The 20,838-nt window shown below is 25.4% G+C and overlaps 1 protein-coding gene across 3 annotated transcripts in view; it reads left to right on the top strand.

The window, feature by feature from the left end:
• The window catches only part of LOC132927173 (adenylyl cyclase 78C), a 127,557-nt gene that overhangs the window by 7,248 nt on the left and 99,471 nt on the right, over window positions 1–20,838 (top strand). For all 3 annotated transcript variants that reach the window (XM_060991651.1, XM_060991665.1, XM_060991674.1), the window contains exon 2: window positions 8,132–8,194. In XM_060991651.1, the coding sequence (XP_060847634.1) occupies window positions 8,139–8,194 (56 nt within the window). In that variant the 5' untranslated portion in view covers window positions 8,132–8,138. The remainder of the gene's footprint in view (window positions 1–8,131; window positions 8,195–20,838) is intronic.

The raw sequence follows: 20,838 nt of genomic DNA, 5'->3' as shown, positions 1-20,838 counted from the left end.
TGATTCATTTATTGAAAATTATAATAATTATATTTCATTTACGATTTTTAAATTGATTTAAATATAATATATTTCATATCAGTGTAAAAGTTTTCAATGAGTAAATTAGTTACAATTTGTTTTATTAAAACGATAAATTAATTATATAATATTAATATATTTACTATTTTGACTCATAGAATATTTTTTTATTGACATTTATAGAAAATAATCGACAATCTATCATGCCTATAAATAGATCAAAATGTGTCAAATGTTTTTAAAATTTTACCAAAGAAAGTAGTTATAGTAAATGATAATGTAAACATTTAGTGAAAATTTCTGATTACTACAATCATTTGTTTTAGAATTATAACAAAATAAAGAAATTAATTTTGTTGAAAACTGGTTTAGCTTTTAAATTAAATTAAAAAATTCCCGTTTAACTTTCTTTTTTCCGATAAAAAAAAGTACATGGACTTTTTCAGTTCCCTCCTCCCATCCCAAGTACAATCTAGATGCAATTTGTTGGCTGAAATTATATTCAAAGTTAAATATCTTTTTTTATTGTCTCAAAAGGTGATGACTGACGGGGAAAAAATATCATTATAAAATCAATACATTCATCAATGTACTCAGAATTTTAAAAACCCTATATTGGAGTTTAGATCATTGCTCGTAAATGTTCTTTTTATGTCTACCCATTTCTTTCCAGGTATAATTTTTTTAACAACGTTAATACTATAAGCACCTTGGTCTTAAGACTATTATAATAAAATTAAAAATATGAATAGTAAATTACTACAAAAAGTCGAAAAAGTATTATATATATATATATGTCAAGACATCCAAGTTATCCAATAATACATGTATTTAGTATTATATTATAATGAAAAAAAAGGAAATATAGAGACACCTGTGGCTCGTCTTATAATTAAACATAATATTATTTTATCCATGGACTTCCTTTGACATTAACAGTTCACAGCTTTAAAATAGCTATATTTTTAAATTCACTCTTTGACCTTTGTTGATAATACTACCAAAAATGATGTGACATATACTTTAATGTAGTAAAATTAATAAAAAACATTTACAAGAACGCTTTAAAATATAACCATTCATGTGAAGTTTTTAAATTGATTTATCATTATTTATCTTTTAATGAAGTATCCCCACTGGGAAGTCTCTTCAATCCGTTATTCCTGTCTATATATCATTGTATCAATTATTACTTAAGCTTATTATTCATATTGTAACAGATTGCTTAATAAAGACTAATGTTTGAAAAAAAAATTTATTATTTAACTATCATTTCAACAGAGTTATTTTGGTGATTCAACAGGTTTTTTATTATTACTTCACATAAATCCTGTCTCATGTCAAATCCTTTTAGAATAGTTCAAAGATGGTCATTAAAGTTTGTTATTTATTTCCAAAATTATTTGTATTTTCCCTAGGGAATTACTGCAATGTGTTAGGTCGTAATGGTTTGGAGAGCAGGTTGAAAAATAAATGTAAGACCATTTGACAATGCAGACAATGTATATCTCACAAGACAAAATGTCGCCACATTAATATTATCATAAGAAGAACTTTCTTTGGAAGTTTTTTAAAATATGCTCTTTTATAAAAATAAGTTGTTTAAATGGAATAACCTTATGGGCATTATATTCGAATAAAACTAATCTGTAAGTAGTAGGTATGTAGCTATGTATGATACCTATTGTTTTATTTATTGATATTTTTTATAAAATATTCTATAAACGAATGTATAGCTATTACCGCCGTATCTTAATGATTTATTTTAAGAAATTATCTTATGAAATATGATAGTATAATGTATACAATTTTCTCATACATATATAGATTAAGAGTATAATATGTTTATCCATTAAATATAAAATTAAAACTAGTTTTTTTTTTTAATATATACGTAATTAGTAAAACGTTAAAAATCACTTTTTGAATAAATTGTTATGAAATAGGATATTTAATAAATACGTCATACAGCAATTAAAGACATTATTTGGACATCCAATTAGTGTTTTTATTTTATTTATACATTGTTATAATAAAACTGTACACCGAGTAAGCCTTACGTTCCAATTATAATTATTAATGATTAGTTATAATTTAATAGGTAGTTGGGTAGTTTTTTTAATGAACTAAAATTTTTATTTGATATATATATATATATAAATTGGAGAATTTAAAAAAAAATTTAATATATTGAACTCAATATTTTATATTCCCTGTTACCTAAAAAAAGATAAAAAAAAATTACATTTTTATTCAAAGTAAAGACAAGTATAAATCAATTTGAACTTAGAGCTGATAAGTAACCGAATGAATAATATTAAATACTCGTTAAACTATATTATATAAACATAATTATTACAAAATATATGAATCGTATAATATTTTTTATCAGAAATGTCATAAATAAACTATTAATTGTGTAATTCTATATTATTGACACGGAGTAATTATATTTAAATAAATTGTAAAGTATAAACTTGCAGTTTACTGTCAAATTATTATACGTCAAGAATTTTTAAATCGAAGCACTTAGAAAACTAGCTATATAAGATTTCAAAACCTATTTCTAAATTATCAATACCTCGAATTGAATGATATTATACAGCGAAAAACACTGTAATAACTAAAAACTAATAATTATACATTTATTAGTGAAATAAATGTATTTTACCAAAATAATTGAATACAATAACTAAAGTTTAAAACTTAAAAGTTAGTTTTTCTAAGAAATTGTAGATCCAGAATAGAACGATGAATCTATTGCGTTTTTAGAATTATGTGTGTTTATTAAAAAAAAATCTTGGTCTGCCACAACTGTTTATATAGCAGTTAATCTACTTGAGTTTTCAACATTGAAAGTGATTTCTAATTACAAATTAAAACTACCTATATTAGTACTTTTGGTCAAAAGTAAATAAAATTGCTTATTACTTTTCAAATAATTGGGAAAAACTAAAAAAAATGGAGAAAGTAGGTAACCGTCTACTGTAAAGTCGATCTAGAAAATAAGAATTCAATGATAAATCAAATCAAAAAACGATTTTGAGCAAAGACTGGTAGTCTATATTGCTTACTATATTTTATAATATACTTATATTGCTATTAAAGTAATTTATTTTACCATTACTAATATGGTTATAAATAATTAATCGGTAATAATATATAGTTATATCGCTAATAATTCTAAAATCAAGATATTTTGAAAATATCATTGCACGAATTCCAATTCCATATCAATATTTAAACACTCATAAATATTATTTTTGAAATCGTATAAAGTATTTATTCATAATTCTTGTAAACAAAACTTAAATTGAATATTGTACTGAATTTTCAAATTTTAGGTAGGTAGATATGACTATTAAAGATGTTCAACTACAATACATTTTCAGATTTTCGTGATTTTGACGATTTTTTCAAAACTTTACTCAATAAAAAATAACTTAAATATAGATTTATGTTCTGTGTTCAATTTTTATAAAAATTATTTCATAAATAACAAAACAAAGACCTTATGTTAGATTTTACATTTTTTGTGACCGAGGGAAATTTTTTTATCAACATTTATCAATAATAAATTTAAAAAAAAAATCAGATTCAAAATATTTTGAAAATTTTACTGTGCATAGAAAAATCTGATATAAATTTTATACATTTAAAGTATGTAAGTATATGATTATTACTTCCTAACAAAATAAGAAAATGATCGAAAACTGTTTTTATGTATAAATTCTCTGTTTCCCCTAAATTTTCCCAATTTTTATTGAAAGTACTGAACATTTTTTATTTTTAATCTCCCTTTAAAAAAAGTGCACATTAGATCCAACGTACTATCATATTATAAATCACCCTCAATGTTGAAATTCAATGCATTTTTAATGCTCCAAAAGGTGATGACAGACACAAAAATAAAACATGAGAAACACACATTATCATTGTAAAATAAGTACATTCATCGCTTTGTTGAGAATGTATTTTAAATGAATAACACATTTCATCATTCTTAAATCAATACATTCGTAATTCACTCAGAAGCTAAAATGATCATCAACGCACATATTAATAAACACAATAAAATTAAACATAAAATAAATAATCATTATTGCGCTATTCAGAAGTATAAATAATATAAAACAAGTTGTGATTAAATAATTCTAAAGCCACAAAATATTAATCTACTGTCTATTCTACAACAAATAATCAAATCGGGGTGCACTCACAGTTGACACTGAAAATATCTGGTGGTTAAAAATAATGCTATTGCACACAGCTTATCGATCATAATTTCACCTTTATTACTTTTTCGCAATCGATTTATTTGGTTCTTTTAAAAACGATTTGCTACATTTAGAATCTATGCAACGTGTATATATATATAGTATTTAGTAAAGGAAAACTTTTTTCCCCAAAATATATGTGTTCAGTATATCCTAACATTAACTATATAATGTGTAGTAATTGGGCTCAGACGGTAACAAAATATAATATAATTAATATGCATACTACATTATGGATCATGCAATAATAAATTAATGTTAACAATTCAAAATGATTTTATTCGGATGGTTTTATACGGAGTCGTGCAGATTTAATGATAAATTTACAAATCACACAATTATAAGTAATTTATAACCATTGGCTAATAATGATGAACCACAGATATTCTCTTTATTAATTTTTTTATACATCAAACGCTCCTGTTTTAGCAGTACAGCAGATGCAATGTTGTATGTAAAACTATAGTGTAGAGTTCTGATGTATAAAATCCTACGACACATTACACATTTAGTGTACCGAGTAATATCGGAGCCGGGAAGGAAAGGGTGGGTCGATGGATTAATTTTCATATTTTCGTTCGTGGATTTATGTCGTGAGAAATTTTGCCGTCTTCCAGTGACAGTGACGGCAGTCCTAACAAGTTGCTTGGTGGCGGAAGTGGGTAAAAAGAAGAGCGACAAGAGCGACGTATACCTGCATATAGCTATATAAGTAAGCGGGTAATGGTAAATTGTAAAAACATTATTTTTTCTCGAGAAATGCTTCAGGTGGGAAACGTGACATACACCTTGTCTGTCGGCTATATAATTTTTTGAAATTCGATTTGTAATGCAACGAGCTTTGGTGGTTGAATAAAATAAAGGTATAAAATATAACTTACGGAGATAACGCACACCGAAACATGTAACCGTAATAATATAGTGCTTGCTATATTGTGTTATTATTATTTATCGTTTGTTATACGCTTGTCTGTCATTTTCACACGGAGGTGACAAAAATCCTCCTTAGTCTATACTATAGGTTCTCAATCTTTTAAGGACCATGTCTCTTTTCATACTATTATACGAGATCACACTTCCTCTTACCACTACAAGATTGAAGTATGACTAATATAGGATATTATATTTTATATATACCCGTCATGATTTTTTTGTTGGTCGTTTAATGAATTTATTTATTATTTCTATCTAGCATTCTAGGAATATAGCTGATATACATGCTATATACATATATATAATATATATAATATATATATATAGTATATAATACATATCAATTTTGTTTATAACCCAACTTCCCAACGGTATTCTTTAAGTACTTATAGATAATATAATTATTCAATAATGCCCGATAAAATATAAATAATCAGTAATAACGTTTTCATGTTTTGAGGTTTTTTTTTTAACTTTCACACCTCCCTAAGGAGGGAGGGCTTGCTCTCCGGGTTAAGAATCATTGATATAGAGTATAGACTATACTTTATACGTACTTGTAAGTTCTGAACGTGACTTTCAATAATTTTTCGTTTAAAGCTCTTATCTTTCATCTACCATCACACTCTTTTCGCTTGCGATACGAACACAGTATATACAGTACCTATGTACTATATTACCAGATACACGCATCAACATAATATTAATTATTATGTTTGTATAATACGATTAATTTTCGAAACATGGATTATATTGAAAGGTTGAAGGTTTTCGGCTCGATTTATTGATGATTGGATTGACGTTGCAGCCAAAAAGGTGGTTATCGGTGAGGGCTTTTGGAAGTTTAGTCCGCTCTTCTAAATTTCAAATAATACATCTATGTGTGGAACATCTAAATAGAAATCAGGGCTCGGCCACGTTACTATATAGATAACGCTATCCCGCCAAAAATTCAACCAAATGTCCGCCTGCCGTATGAAGCTGTAGTTTTTTCGCTCAAAATGTTTAGAAAAGTTTACGACGCACAAAAACACATTTTGCATACTTATTGAAACTTTTATACTAGTTCCACTAAGTTTTGTTATCAGCGACCACTGATTCCAAATGGTGAAATTTATGATAACTATAGGATGAGATAACTGTAATCAGTCGTACAGAGAGGGATTGTGAAACCAAAATATATTATACAATGTACAAACTATACAGAGTATCCTACTGTATTGGTTTTCATTGTATATTCTCGACCGTTATATTGTTTTACTATAGTAAAATAAAGTATCTATAGTACACGGATCTTTCACGATTTTCCTTTTTTATGTTACTTTAATGAAAAAATAACGAATAAATAAAATATTGGACCACTCTGTATAGTGTATAAATAATTTATATATATTATATTTTTTTTCTCGCCTCGTGTCTACATTTTAAAAGTATAACGGTTACTTATAAATATATAAATGAGTACCATTGCCAAATAAATTTAAATATAAAAATATTACCTAAGTATGTATGTATTTTATAATAAACACGGTATATGAATTGAAATGGGAGCGATTTTGTTATTCTCTCTTGAAAACTATGATTATAAAAAACAAAATAAATCGTAAAAAAAAATTACGCCGTAAACAATTCCAAAAACCCCTTTTTAGCATATTGAACTCGGTTTTGATCTGTGGTAGTAGAAACAAGTAGCATTTGTAACGCGAGATGTGTCTGGAACTACACAGTACCTAAATGTTTGTGTATATATTTATAACGTTAAAACTTAAAGTAATAAAAATTCCTTCGTGATACGTGTAAAAACATACTATGTATATGTATTGTTATTTTTTACAGAAAGGTTTATGTAAATGTATAGTATATTATAATTGTTTTTATTGGCACGAAGATTGTCATGAATGGTTTGCTTCAGTAGATTTTGTTAAAATGTATAATATTATTTAAATTTCTGATTTTAAATTTAAAAAAAAATGTAATACAAATCTATGTATTTAATATAATTAATTTTTTTTTTATTATTTTATTAAATAATAATAACAACAATATATTTGACTCGTATCCATAAAATAGCCTAATATTGCTTTAGTGAGTAAACCAATATTTTAATATTTACTGATATCTATTTAGTATTCATTGTTATTATTATTTTATTATTAAATAAAAGTAATTCATCAATATTACTACTAAAGTTTACTGAAAGTTTGATTTAAGTACAATATTTAATACTTTTATCATTATTTATATATTATTTAGTACAAGATAAAAATCTAAAATTTGAAATACAATTTGACTATGAAAAAGTGTAGGTATATTAGATTCTGTGCGGACCAATAAATATATGAATTCCACAAAGACGTATTTTTTTTTTTTTTTTTTTTAATACTTAAGTAAAAGTATTTGGTATTGAAGTATAAATAAATGCATTGATTTGATAACTTCAATATATTTTTTGGTAGGAAAGTGAATCTACTTTGTACTTTAGAGGATTAAAAGTAAACAATTCTATTATGCACTTTTCTTGATAATTGAGAAAAATAAAAAAACTAGACAAACATGGGAATTTATGTATGCAACATCAGTATTTGACAATATGTATATTTTGTTTTCTGCTATAATTCAAAAACAAAGAACCGTAGATATTTGAAATTTTTATCAAACGTTTATAGTATTATTTATTTTATATGTTAACATTTTAAAATTTTTTTTTATAAAGTACAATAAAAATTATTTATTGAATCAAAATTGTTGAAAATGTAGTACAAGATCATTTAGGTATAATAGTTATTATTTAAAGGCACCAATCTGAAATTGGATGATAAATACATGCATTATATATTACTAATATCGAAAATAACAAAAATTAGGGATAGCACAAAGTTTAATAATTTGTTTTCTTACAGGTGGAAAATGCAATCAGAATCAAGTTCACTTCATACTCTTACAACAAAACAAACCAAAAACAAGTAAGTTTTTAATAATTTATTTTTTGTTCAAAAAATTTTGAAAATATATTACAACATAGGTATAATATTTTAATTTTACAAACGTTCATAAAATTACTTTAAATTTTACTGAAAAATAATCGTTTTCATTTTTTATTTTTACCGACTTTCATAACTCAATTATATACAGTATTTTATCTGTGACACAATATACATATATATTAAGTACCTATAAATTATTGTATTTGTTCCTTAACATACCTGCATAATGTAGTTCCACAAAAAACTATAGAATGAATACAATATCAAATTTATTAGTTAGTGAAAGCATTTATTTTATACCTAATCATAAGTAATGCATTGTGCTTGAAAGTTTACTGAAAAAAACTGTAGCAAAGTATAGAATTGGTTCTAGGTAATATAAATTTATATTGATGATACTATGAACCGGGAGATGCTATATAGTTAGTGTCAATTCTTTGATAAAAATGAGTAAATCTGTAATTTACTGAGGTGTACTGTTGTTTGTAACAGTCATTTTTCTAAAAATTTAGTTTATAATAATATAATATATTAATGTTCACATTAATATATGAAAGTATTATACTATATGATTCGATATGTGTGTTACGATTATAACAACTCAATATGATAATTTGATAAAAACAATTAAAAACCTTCATATTATTATATATTTGAATGAAAAATTAATTTTAAGTAAATTTAATTAAACTAGCCGAATAAACAACAAATTATAACTTATATAATTAATTATATAAGTATATTTATTCATCTATTCATCTATGCACAACAACACTAAACAAGTATACATCGATTATGTGCAATATGCACGATACACACTAAATTTAACCACAGAAGCAGAATAATTTTATTAACAAAAAAATAAAAATAAAAAGTAAACCTTAGTTTATCAATAATAGTGAAACAGTGTAAGCTGCATAATCACATAATTATATTATATTATGATTAGCAAATTAAATCATGAAAAAAAATTGTTATAAATTTTCTCTTGGTACCAAATTACAGTTAGTATAACATTATGTATATGTACATTAAACTTGTTGTAATTCCGTATGTGTACGTAGTCAATTTCTACTTTCACACGTATGTGCAATAATAATAATAAAAAAAAAATAAACTTGAAGTTTGAGCAATAGAATAACATGTTTTACTGTGGCACTAAGTACCTACATATTCCATAAAATATCCTATTTACTTTATTTAAAAAACAAACGTTAAATTATCCTATAATACATTTCGACTTATAAATAAACATGAAATGATTAAACTTGAATATATATAATATATTATTATATTTTCTGTAATTAAAAATTTAGAATTTCAAATTATATTATATCATTTATGTATAAAGACAAAATTTAACACGTTATTATAAAAAATAATACATTTATTGTTATGATAAGTATATTATATATTATTCATTGAAATTTAACAAGTAGATAAAAACTTAATATTAATACATTTATTCAAACAAATTACGTAAGTAAATGCAAAACAATCAATAATAACAGTTGACAAAACTTATATTAATAATTATAAAAACTGTATTTGTTATCATAAGACTCAATAATAATTACCGTTCAATTTGGATTTAAGTGGTAGTAAGAGAAAACAATTGTTGAAAACTTTTATGAATAACATTTTTTCAGTTTCTCTGATTTTACCAATAGATATCTTATTTGTCTGTTCGAAAAGCTATTAAATAATTTTTGTCTTAAAATACAATATGTAAAGATTAATATTTACAAAGAAAACAATACATTAGGGAAACGACCGTAGACTAAAAAGTTCAGTTGCCAAAAATGTAATCTTCTTTCGTTCTAATAGTTTACATACCATAGGTAGTATCTTATAATATGTATATTATGCAATGTTTTAATTTACAAACACAGAATTTAAAATCGAAAATTATTATATGATTCATATGACCAACCCTTAATTCATTTATGAATTAAAAATTATTTTCCTTGATATTCGATATTCGTATACGTATATAGTTCTATAGAACTACTAATTAATTTTTTTTCTATGTAGGTACAAACATTATTGCTGCCATTATTTTCTATTACTAAATTGTTATTCATTATCGATTCTATATTTTATAGCATATAATAAAGATACGTTTGCAGCATGTTTTGTATTACTAAAACAAATAAGAAATTGATTAAATATAAAATGTTTTAAGTATAAAGTTTATTTTATAGTAATTATTATATGTACGATAACTGATAAGAGTAATATTTTTAAATCATAACTAAATTTATGCAGGAATAAATAATCTACAATTTTTATTAATTTATTTGGAAATATAAAATGCATATTTCTCATGTAGGTACTTTAATTTGACAACCAATAATAGTAGATGTGTCTGCAAAAGTCTTAAAATTTTATAACAAAAATTATGTAATTTATTATGTGATAGGTACATATAATTACCTATATACATATATCTCAATTTGATTCGTAATATATTATTTTTTTGAGATGAAAAAGTCGTTCTTTATTTAGTAAACGTACATATTATAGCGGTGGAAAAAATATGACAAGACTTTGATGGGTTCTTAATGTTCTTTTATCCTTGGATCCCTATTACACCCGGTACCCTTTGACTGAGTGCGTAGAAACGAAGGGTAATGAACATGGTCATTACGGCAACCTATAAAATAATACGACAAACTTTTTAGTCATTATAGTAGACGAAAATGGAGCAAAATCTAACACAATCAAGATAATAAGGTTGTATCCCAGGGTAACAGGGTCGGTACGCCTAGAAATTCTTAGTGTTATACGAACGGAATTAATAAAGAGTAATTGATTCTCATGAAATTTCGATATTTCGAGTCATTCCCTGGAGTATTCACCAAGTTTTCATTTCTAGAAATAGCCCAACGCTAATCAAAGTATAATTTTTAGGACAAAATTTTATTTTAAAACGTTTTATGAATGCTTATATCAGTATTTAGTTCTATGAAGAAAAAAAATGTATGGAGATGAAACTTGAAATTTTGCTCGTATATAGTACCACCAGTGAGGAAGACGATATTTGTGAATTGAGCAAACGTAATAGTTTATTCAACAATGAAAAAATATTTAGAATGCTAAAAAGTATTTATAATTTATGTTTATTATACGTCCTATTGTTTTTTTATTATACTGCTTACCAATTGTGGCAATAAATTGGTTCTTGGAAATAAATTTAACTCGACAATTGGCTATTTTCTCAACATTAATGTGTAAGCCAAACTCCGGTAGACTTTTTCATTTGAAAGTCGTTTTTAAAGACAAACCTTCATGTATAAAATGATTATTGGGTTAAATACTTACTTCTAAAATGTACAGAGTTTAATATCGTGGTTAAACTATCTATGTAAAGGTAGGAAAGAAAACATTTTTTTTTATTTTTCAATTATTTTAAAATGTAATAATTTCCTTTTATTAGGTAATTACTTTTTACTTTTATACTTCGATAATTTTATAAGCCCCATGTGAGTATATATGAAAATCGAATTATTGTAAGGCTGTACTTTATAGGGTCCATACTCATAAACTCTTCATCATTTTATGGAGCCTTGCATTATATGTTAATAAACCAATCATTACATCGATAAATCATGAGCTGTGGCTGACAAATTCAAATAAACATAATAACTACATGATTTGTTATAATTTTGAATATTTACCTGATTATAATACAATCATTTTTCATTAAACGTATTTTAATTTGTTAATTTCTTCAATCGATTGCATTATGTATTTCCGTATCGTTCCCTTCTATTACCTATACCTATATGTACATGTATAATACAGAGATATAACACATTGTAATTCGAATAAATAAACAGTGTTTAATAACAATTTGAGTTTTATTAAAGACAATAATTTCTAGAAAAAAAAGTTACAATAAATAATATATTTAAGTATTAAATTATATTTGCCTATTCTTAATTTACCAAAAAGTAATAAACTATAAAAAAATTCCTTCGATATAAGATTTCCTAATCAAACAGAATCATGGACATAATATTTTTTTAGTTTATAATATTTATTCAGTTTATTGAATGAAGGTACTTAAATTGGTACTATGGTATACAGAATATAAGTTGTGTATACAGTACAGTACAATCAAATATTAGATAATATCAGAAAATAGAATATTTTGTAATTGTATTTATGTACATATACATAATAGAAGATACACTGTGACAAAACTTTAGTATAATAAAATTAAATATATAATAATTAATCAATAATAATACTGTTTAGAAATATTTAAAAGTTGTATTAGTAATCGCTGGTTTGAGTAATTAATTTAGCATGTTAAAAAATTCTATATTAAGAAAGTATCAAAACATACTTATTCATATTTTCCAGTAGTACCTATCTTAAGTACTGAAAATTACCTTATTAAGAAATAAAGCATTTTTTATATCAGTTTGTTTCAACAACTATAGAAACTTAAGTGGTTTAAAATTAAAAAATATTGCTATAAATTTAACAAGTATTTTATAACAGATATTGTATTTAAAAAACATAATAATATATGGTATGTTCAAAATATCTTAAAAATCACTGATTTATATCTGATATAAACGTACAGTAGATCGAATTCTTAAGTGAAACGTAACTAAATTAATAATGTTTATTGAGAACTTCCAAATAGTCTGAATATAAGGAGTTTATGTATAGTACAACAATTTGGCATACAAACGGTTTGGTTGCGGGTCAAAAGTGTTCCGGTCAATGACTTTATAGAGTAAATATGGTTCTAAATAATTTTGGTATCTAAATTGTCAATGATTTTATACACATACGAGTATATATGTGATTGCGATTCAATTTTAGATCATTGGATGATAACTGACTTAATTTCCAAAAATGCAAGAACATTTTATTTATCTGTCATGATTGTGTTAATATAATACTATACTAACCTATTGATATAAAATAATTCTTTTAGATTCTGAACGGAGTGATAAATGTATTGATTTTACAATGATGTGTGTTTTTATTTTTTATTTTTTTTATTTCTTTATTTTTTTTTTGTGTCTGTCATCACGTTTTGGAGTAGTAATGATGCTTCGATTTTTGACTTCAGCCCCTCTTTGAATAGGAAAATTCATCTAGTTGGTACTCTGTGGAGTAATTTACAGTAGTTTTCAAAAGCGTCGGGAAAAACCCTGAAAAAATAATGGAAAAACGGGAATTTTTACGCATAACCACTTTTTGACAAAATCGATTTTTTGATTTTGCTGTAACTCAAAAACGAATCACTGTAAATATTTGAAATTTTCACCAAATGTTTATATTATGGTTATCTATTTACGATTAAATTTTCAAAATATTTTGACCTTTTTTTAAGCTACTTATAGACAATTGAAATTTTCGACTTTTCTATGTTTTTTTTCTTAAAATGCCAATAAAAAAAAATTTGGCTATCCAAAAAATCTTTAAAATTTAATACAAGGTTTATTATAAGTAATACCTATCGTAGTAAAAAAAAAAAAAATCAAAAATCGTTAGTCACAATTTTTGTTTATAACTATTTAAAGTTCAAATGTTTACGAAATATATCAAAATTGAGAAAATTTGCAAGGAATTTTGAAGTTGAAAAAGCATACAATTTTTGTGATTTATACTTAAGGTTCAAAAATCCAATACAAGGTTATCCATAAGTTTTCCTACAAGTAACTGTAAAAAAAAATTCCAGCGTCAATATAGAAAACATTTTATGAGCCTATGAAATTTAATTTTTTACGAAATCGCGTAAACTAACGATATATTACAATTTAAATATAGGTAATAATATAATATATCCAACTTATTATCATTCACTGACAAATCATCTCCGTTCAGATTTGTTTTTCGTATACAATGATACCCGTCATTACATTCAAATTTAACACACCCATTAAAGTGACCAGTGACCTACTCTCCATCTCTACTATACAGCAGAGCGATATCCACTTGCCCACTTAGTACTTACTTATACTTTTTTAGTATAATAATATTTAGCTTAATAAATTATAATATGATTGTGAAAAAGATTTGAGGAATTTTAAATAAATGGAAATTATATTAAATATTTAAACCTTAACATACAAAATGATAAAGTATCTCGTTTAACTGGACCTCAATTAATTCCAGTTAAAGTAATTTTTGTTAATAGCATTCCTTATAATTTATAACGTGCTATTTGAATCACGAATGGGGGCGTCATGATTTAATTTGGAGATTTGAAACTGTCATTATCAAAAGCTCTCGAATGTGTCTCACAAAAACTCGTTATAATATCAAGTTTGACAATGTACTAAGTACTTTTATTAATTAATAGGTGCGTATACAAATTGTTCATTAACTATAGTTTATGATTCATTGTGAAATTTTAACGAACTTTACGAAATCATAACGGTTTTACTACCTAAGTCATTTTTTTCCATATTGACAAAATATCCCGTAGTCATCATGTTTAGTTTTTATTCGAACATATACGATTTACTTCATTGCTTTCTGCCTAATCTAGTATTCTTATATATTAACTGTATTATAATAAATCTTCACGTTTGTGTTCGTATTTATGTGATTATAGCTATTATTATATTATGTGTACCACCATGTACAAAATACTCTTAACAAGAAAGTTTCGATTTGTTTATAATCAATCAAGTCTAAAGTTAATCGAAATTTAATACTCTGTCTGGTAGCAGATTATTGTTCCCATTTGTTTCATTCGTCTTCCTTATTTAATATATTTAACGCATTTTGTAGAAAAAGAGAAGAAAAAAACGATGATGTAAAACTTTTTTATTTCTTCGGCAGCGTTAGGTTCAAAATCAATCATTATATTCGTATTTTCGCACACCGTGGTCAGTAGTTAGAACCACAATTTTAATTCCGTATTATTTTTATTTTCATGTATAAATACAATTATAAAATAATATATACATAAAAATAGCAAATGACATTCTCTAACACTGCTGACGTAAGTCTTAAATATATTTGTCGTATTGTCTTTTTAAAATATTAGGTATATTGTCTATTTCAGTATCATTTCGACAGTCGACTGATATTTTGAACGATGGTTACATAATTTATAGGTATAATAACAGATATCAATATAATATACCAGCTTATTTTTTATTTCCTCGCTGAAAACGAATAGACTTATTACATACGTATAGTACACTATAAGTAATTGACTGGAGCCGAGATACTGTATTACGTCACTCAATCCTGAGATGACACATGTTCCATTCCATATACGATAAAATACTAAAATAAACTGCTTATCAATAATATAGTATAGCTTAAGCGCCTACGCATATTGTGCAATAATATTAATAAAAACGCTAAATATTAAGAAAGTAGGAAATCAGTTCTCACGCACTATTATGATGTGGCGAGTAATGGATAATGGGCAATATATGATATTATATTTAACGATTTTTAACTTAACCGTAGATTTTAAAATGTTTGTTTAGTCATTTTGGAAAGTTTAAGCCGTCCGATTTACTTCCTCTATATTATAACTTGTACGAGTCGTATAATATTATCAATTGCTTTACTACGTACTTACTTTATTTTTTGTATGTCTACCTCTACCCATTTTTACTGTTGTTTAGATTTTTAATGGCATATTCGTACATTTTTTTCAATAAAAATATCAAAAAATAACAGATGTGTATAGTTAAGTGCTGTTGATATGATAACTAATGTGTTGATATTTTACGTTACAATACAAAATATATCGTACACAATAATAATAAGTTAATTCATTTTATTAATCTATACTGGTCATTTTTTTTTTTACTGATCAAAATTTGCTACAGTGATGAAATTTATAAAAATCATATTGTGTAAATATTTTATTAAGATTTTAGTCGAGTCATTTAGTGTGCGTAGACTTCAGCGGCGACAGCGTAACAGCAGATAGACCCGACGGCGGCTGTCGTTAATAAGACGTCAGCTGTTCCGGCGCCGTACTTACGGTACTGCTTTCTTCCCGCTATCGCTGATTCACCGTTGTAGCCGGCAATCTTGTCCATTATGTTTTTTTTGTTGTTTTTATCCCCACCGTCGATATAATTTATCTATCTGTATAAGCCCAATCGTATATTTTTCGATCGATTAGGACAGAGAAATAAATGGACGGACCGAAAACAAAAATAATAACAACTGGACTTCGATATTGACGACCTCGTCTGCGACCATGGCATGTGCAATTGTTTAAAATCCAATTTATTATGTAACAAAATTACGTATATACATTCACGAATATTGTGTGCCGCGACGGTGCGCCGTATATCGTGACAGAAGACGTGATAATAATAATATATTTAAAGTAATGCTATGTGTGCGAACACAATTTTTTTTAGCCTCACTAAAATTTTTGCCTCGATAGACCAACAAAAATTAAGATAAACAAATATCTTAAACTGAAAATGTGTAATTATAAAGGTTTAGATGCAGACGATGCAGTGAATTGTTATACCTAACCGTAAACTCTGACTGTTGATCGTATATACTATGTATAATATATTAATATTACATAACCAGATCAACTGCAAAGAAAACTATTGTAATATTATGAAAAGGCTGCATATGAGTTGAGTCCAAAAATTAAATGTTTACACTAGTTGAGCCTGGGATTGTTTTAGGTACCTAGCTATTATACGTTTTTGTTGGGTCGTTTGATCTTAATACATTATATATCGATGCACTCGGTGTAGTAATTTCGATATTTTCGATATTTCGTCAAATATTGTATGATATAATAGTGGTACCATAATTTTTGTTTCATTTTGTGAATCGTCATTTCTTCCCAAGTTCTTTAAAGTTGATTTATTTCGTTCACAGATAAAATGATACCAGTTCATAAACCGACCGTCCAAAGGTTGATCACACGGGTTGCCATCGTTCCATTATAATAAATTTCTTATCATTTTATTAGCACGTAGATGTAGTACTTTATTAAAATTTAGGATGAATGTAAATTTCTACACGAGACATAGTAGGTAAAAAATACATATGTAAGTTCCTATACTGCGTATATTATTATACATAATTCAAAATTTATCAATCTAGTATCAGTTATATCATATAATACTGTCATACATTTTAATATAATAATAATTCATTTATTATGTGATTATATTATTTCTTCACTTACTCCACTCTATTATATTCTTCTAAATGATATTATTTTCATATAATCAGTTTGATAACTATTATAATTATAATATTATAAAAAATATACGGTAACCCCGTACCACTCCACTCCGCGCAACTAAACTTTAAATACATATAACTCATTAACTACTCGCCCTAAATTTGATTTTTATGTATAAAAATACTAAAAAATTATTCTGCTTTGGAATATGAAATTAAAAATCTATGTTGTCATTCAAAAAAGGAAAAAAATTAAAAAATTATAAGGATAAAAATATTTAAAAATATAATTTTTTAATAAAAACGTTGTTTTTTTAACATTTTAAAACTATGTAAAAAAATATTTTCAAAAACATTAATACTTTTTGAAATAATGAGTGTTGTTTGATAAAAGAATCAGCCTGTATATACATTTTTTTTACTATTAAAATGTATAAAAATAAAATATATTTTTATTTTTTTAAAACAGTATCATCAGATTGATAATTTATAAGATTATATAAAATATGGTATATTTTTGTTTACATATACGTACCTTTTTTCCGTGTAGGCACTTACACACGTCACGTATGAAGGAATTAACGTATGTATAATTTTTTACTTATTATTCTCGTGTATAATTTATGATTCCCCAAAATTTACGATAATATGTTATGGTCGATATCCCTCAATTAATGAACCTTTTTAAAATTCAAATCATTAAATCTATTATCCAATATCATTTATTGTACTAATTTATGTTACTTAATATTAATTAATTATTACGTGTTTAATATATTATTCCTACTATACAAATACAATATATTTTTCAACTCTTCATTGATTACCCGGTTATCAACGGATAAACGTTATGAAATCGGAATTTTTTGATATTACAATAATTTTATATTGTTAATAAGAATATCTGATCGAAAATTCACCAAATTTACAAACTTCGAAATTTATTATATTTTAGCACTTACCGAAATACATTCAAGACCCAATTTATGTAGTGCTTATTATAATTCGGAACTCAGCTATAATGGTAAACGGACACTTTGTACTATTTTTTGTTTGAGTTACATACCACGGTCACTTTGTACGGTTAAAATAAATTGATAAAAATCGAGCGCGGACACTTTATACAGTATAAATAAACTGGGAAATATATTTTACAAAATAAGATTAAATTAGGTACTCAAAACTTCAGTTCGTGAATCGTGATTGCAATTAGTATGAGACATGAGTTTGATAACACAATACAGCATAACCTATACACTCTGAAATACACTATGAACCAAAACCAAACTGCTGAACCAAATCCAAAAATTTTTAAATATGGTTAAGATTATACCATTTTAAGAATAAATAAATCAAATATTCGTTGGATGTGTTCAAAAGTGACTTGTACAGGTAAAATTACTACAAACCTTTATGGGCCGATAAGTTATATGTTATCAGTATCATATTATTTTATAACATAACATCAGAATATTAAATTTAACTACCTGTATTTTTTAATAAAAAATTATTTGATATGTATAAATTTTTTTCGGTGAATCGTAAGTTTCTATACGAGAGTAACAGGTAAATAATTACATACACTAATTCCTACATATGTGATGTGTAAGTTCCTACGCGACGGAAGACATGGTATATATATGTAAAAAAAAATATACCATATTTTATATAATATTATAAGTTATTAAACTGATGATACTGTCTTAAAAAAATAAAAATATCATTGAACATTTTATTTTTATACATTTTGATAGTAAAAAAAAATATATATATTTATTACATTTTATATAATATTATATCTATAAGTTATCAAACTGATGACTATATGAATAATATAATAGTGTGGAGTAAGTGAAGAAATATTATAACCACATAATAAATGAATTATTATATTATATTATATTAAAATGTATGACAGTATTATATGATATAACTGATATTGATAACTTATAAATTATATTTAATGATATACGCAGTGTAGGAACTTACATAATACGTCCTTTTTTTTTACCGTGTAAAAACTTACACATGCACCTATTTTTTATTGTGTAGGAACTTACATTCGCTCTTTTTTTCTACCCGAACTAGTTCATCAAACTGTCTGGGGTTTTAATTTTTTCTGGGTGACCGTATAAAATGTCCTACGAGGCTACAACCTAACTATAGTGTATAATATCCAAGATATTCCATTATCCAACTATTATATGTTATTACTCGTAATTTGTAAGTGTTCTCATAGTGTCTGGGACACAATTTGTATTATGTTTTTGTTATCTTGTATTTATACAAAATCGTTCAATCCAAGTAATTATAATAAGTTCAGATTATTTATTTATTTAAAAAAATGAAATTTCGTATTTTGTATTTTTATCAATAATATGGACAACTATAAGAATATCAACAATCAGGTCGGCCTTTTGAGTCGGAGGTCGCCAGTACGTTTCGTGTTTGTTGATAATTAATCTTTTATATCTACAACAAAAGTTAATATATACAAATTTACGATTTATCTAAGACAATATTATACTATTATCACTCGAGCTGGCAAAATGTTCATTGAAAACTATCCGTTTATACGTTTAATAATAATGTAGTCACGTATAGGTTAATTTATAAAGACTCGAAAAGCTGCTGCAGCAATTTATGAGCCGTTTTAATATTGTTATAATAATATGATAATATTGTTAAGCTTCGTAAGTTTAGTATACCTATAGTCTATACTAATAACGTGGTAACAAAGTAAAATCGATCCGTTTTTCATAAAATGAATGTTACGCGGTAGTTCCTACATATTGTAGTTGTAGACATTCAAATAATCTTTTATACGCGTCGCGATTTGGAAAAACTCTTATAGTTTATTGTACAGAAAAAAATAATAAAGTATAAGGGAGACCGGCAAAGTCATATAATGTTGGTGGATCCGACTCATTTTGTAAATCGTGATTCCACAAGATTTGTTTATAACAATATTATTGTCACTGTTTGTATATACATACTCGCGTGGGCGCGTACACTCGCATTTTTATATTATATAAACACCAAAGTACAACCGTAACCAATTTATTTACAACCATTATCAACGAAATACGATTTTAGATTCTGAGTAATGCGATGAAACTTGGTATATTGGTTTTACAACAGTTTTTTTTTTTTTTTTGTAATACCTATCTAGCTATAGTATAGTAAAAATACTAATACATTACCAAGTATTAGTTTTACACAATCAAACATTATTTATAACATTCTAAATCTATTAGACTAAAATGTCTTCTTATAATGTAAGTCACGACACTTAGGATATGATCTGAATGCTTAATCGGATGTGCTAAATCGAGTATTAAAAAAAAAATGCATTATAAGTAATATTAAAGCTGCTAGTTTTCATAAAACTCATCCGTTAGAGAAAATATGATGGATATACATTGTAATCATTACATATTATAAGATACGATATTATT

Source organism: Rhopalosiphum padi, chromosome 1 (genome assembly GCF_020882245.1).
Source record: "Rhopalosiphum padi isolate XX-2018 chromosome 1, ASM2088224v1, whole genome shotgun sequence".
NCBI classification, from domain to species: domain Eukaryota; kingdom Metazoa; phylum Arthropoda; class Insecta; order Hemiptera; family Aphididae; genus Rhopalosiphum; species Rhopalosiphum padi.
The sequence above is the reverse complement of the archived record's forward strand: the minus strand, read 5'-3'. Positions and strand labels throughout refer to the sequence as shown.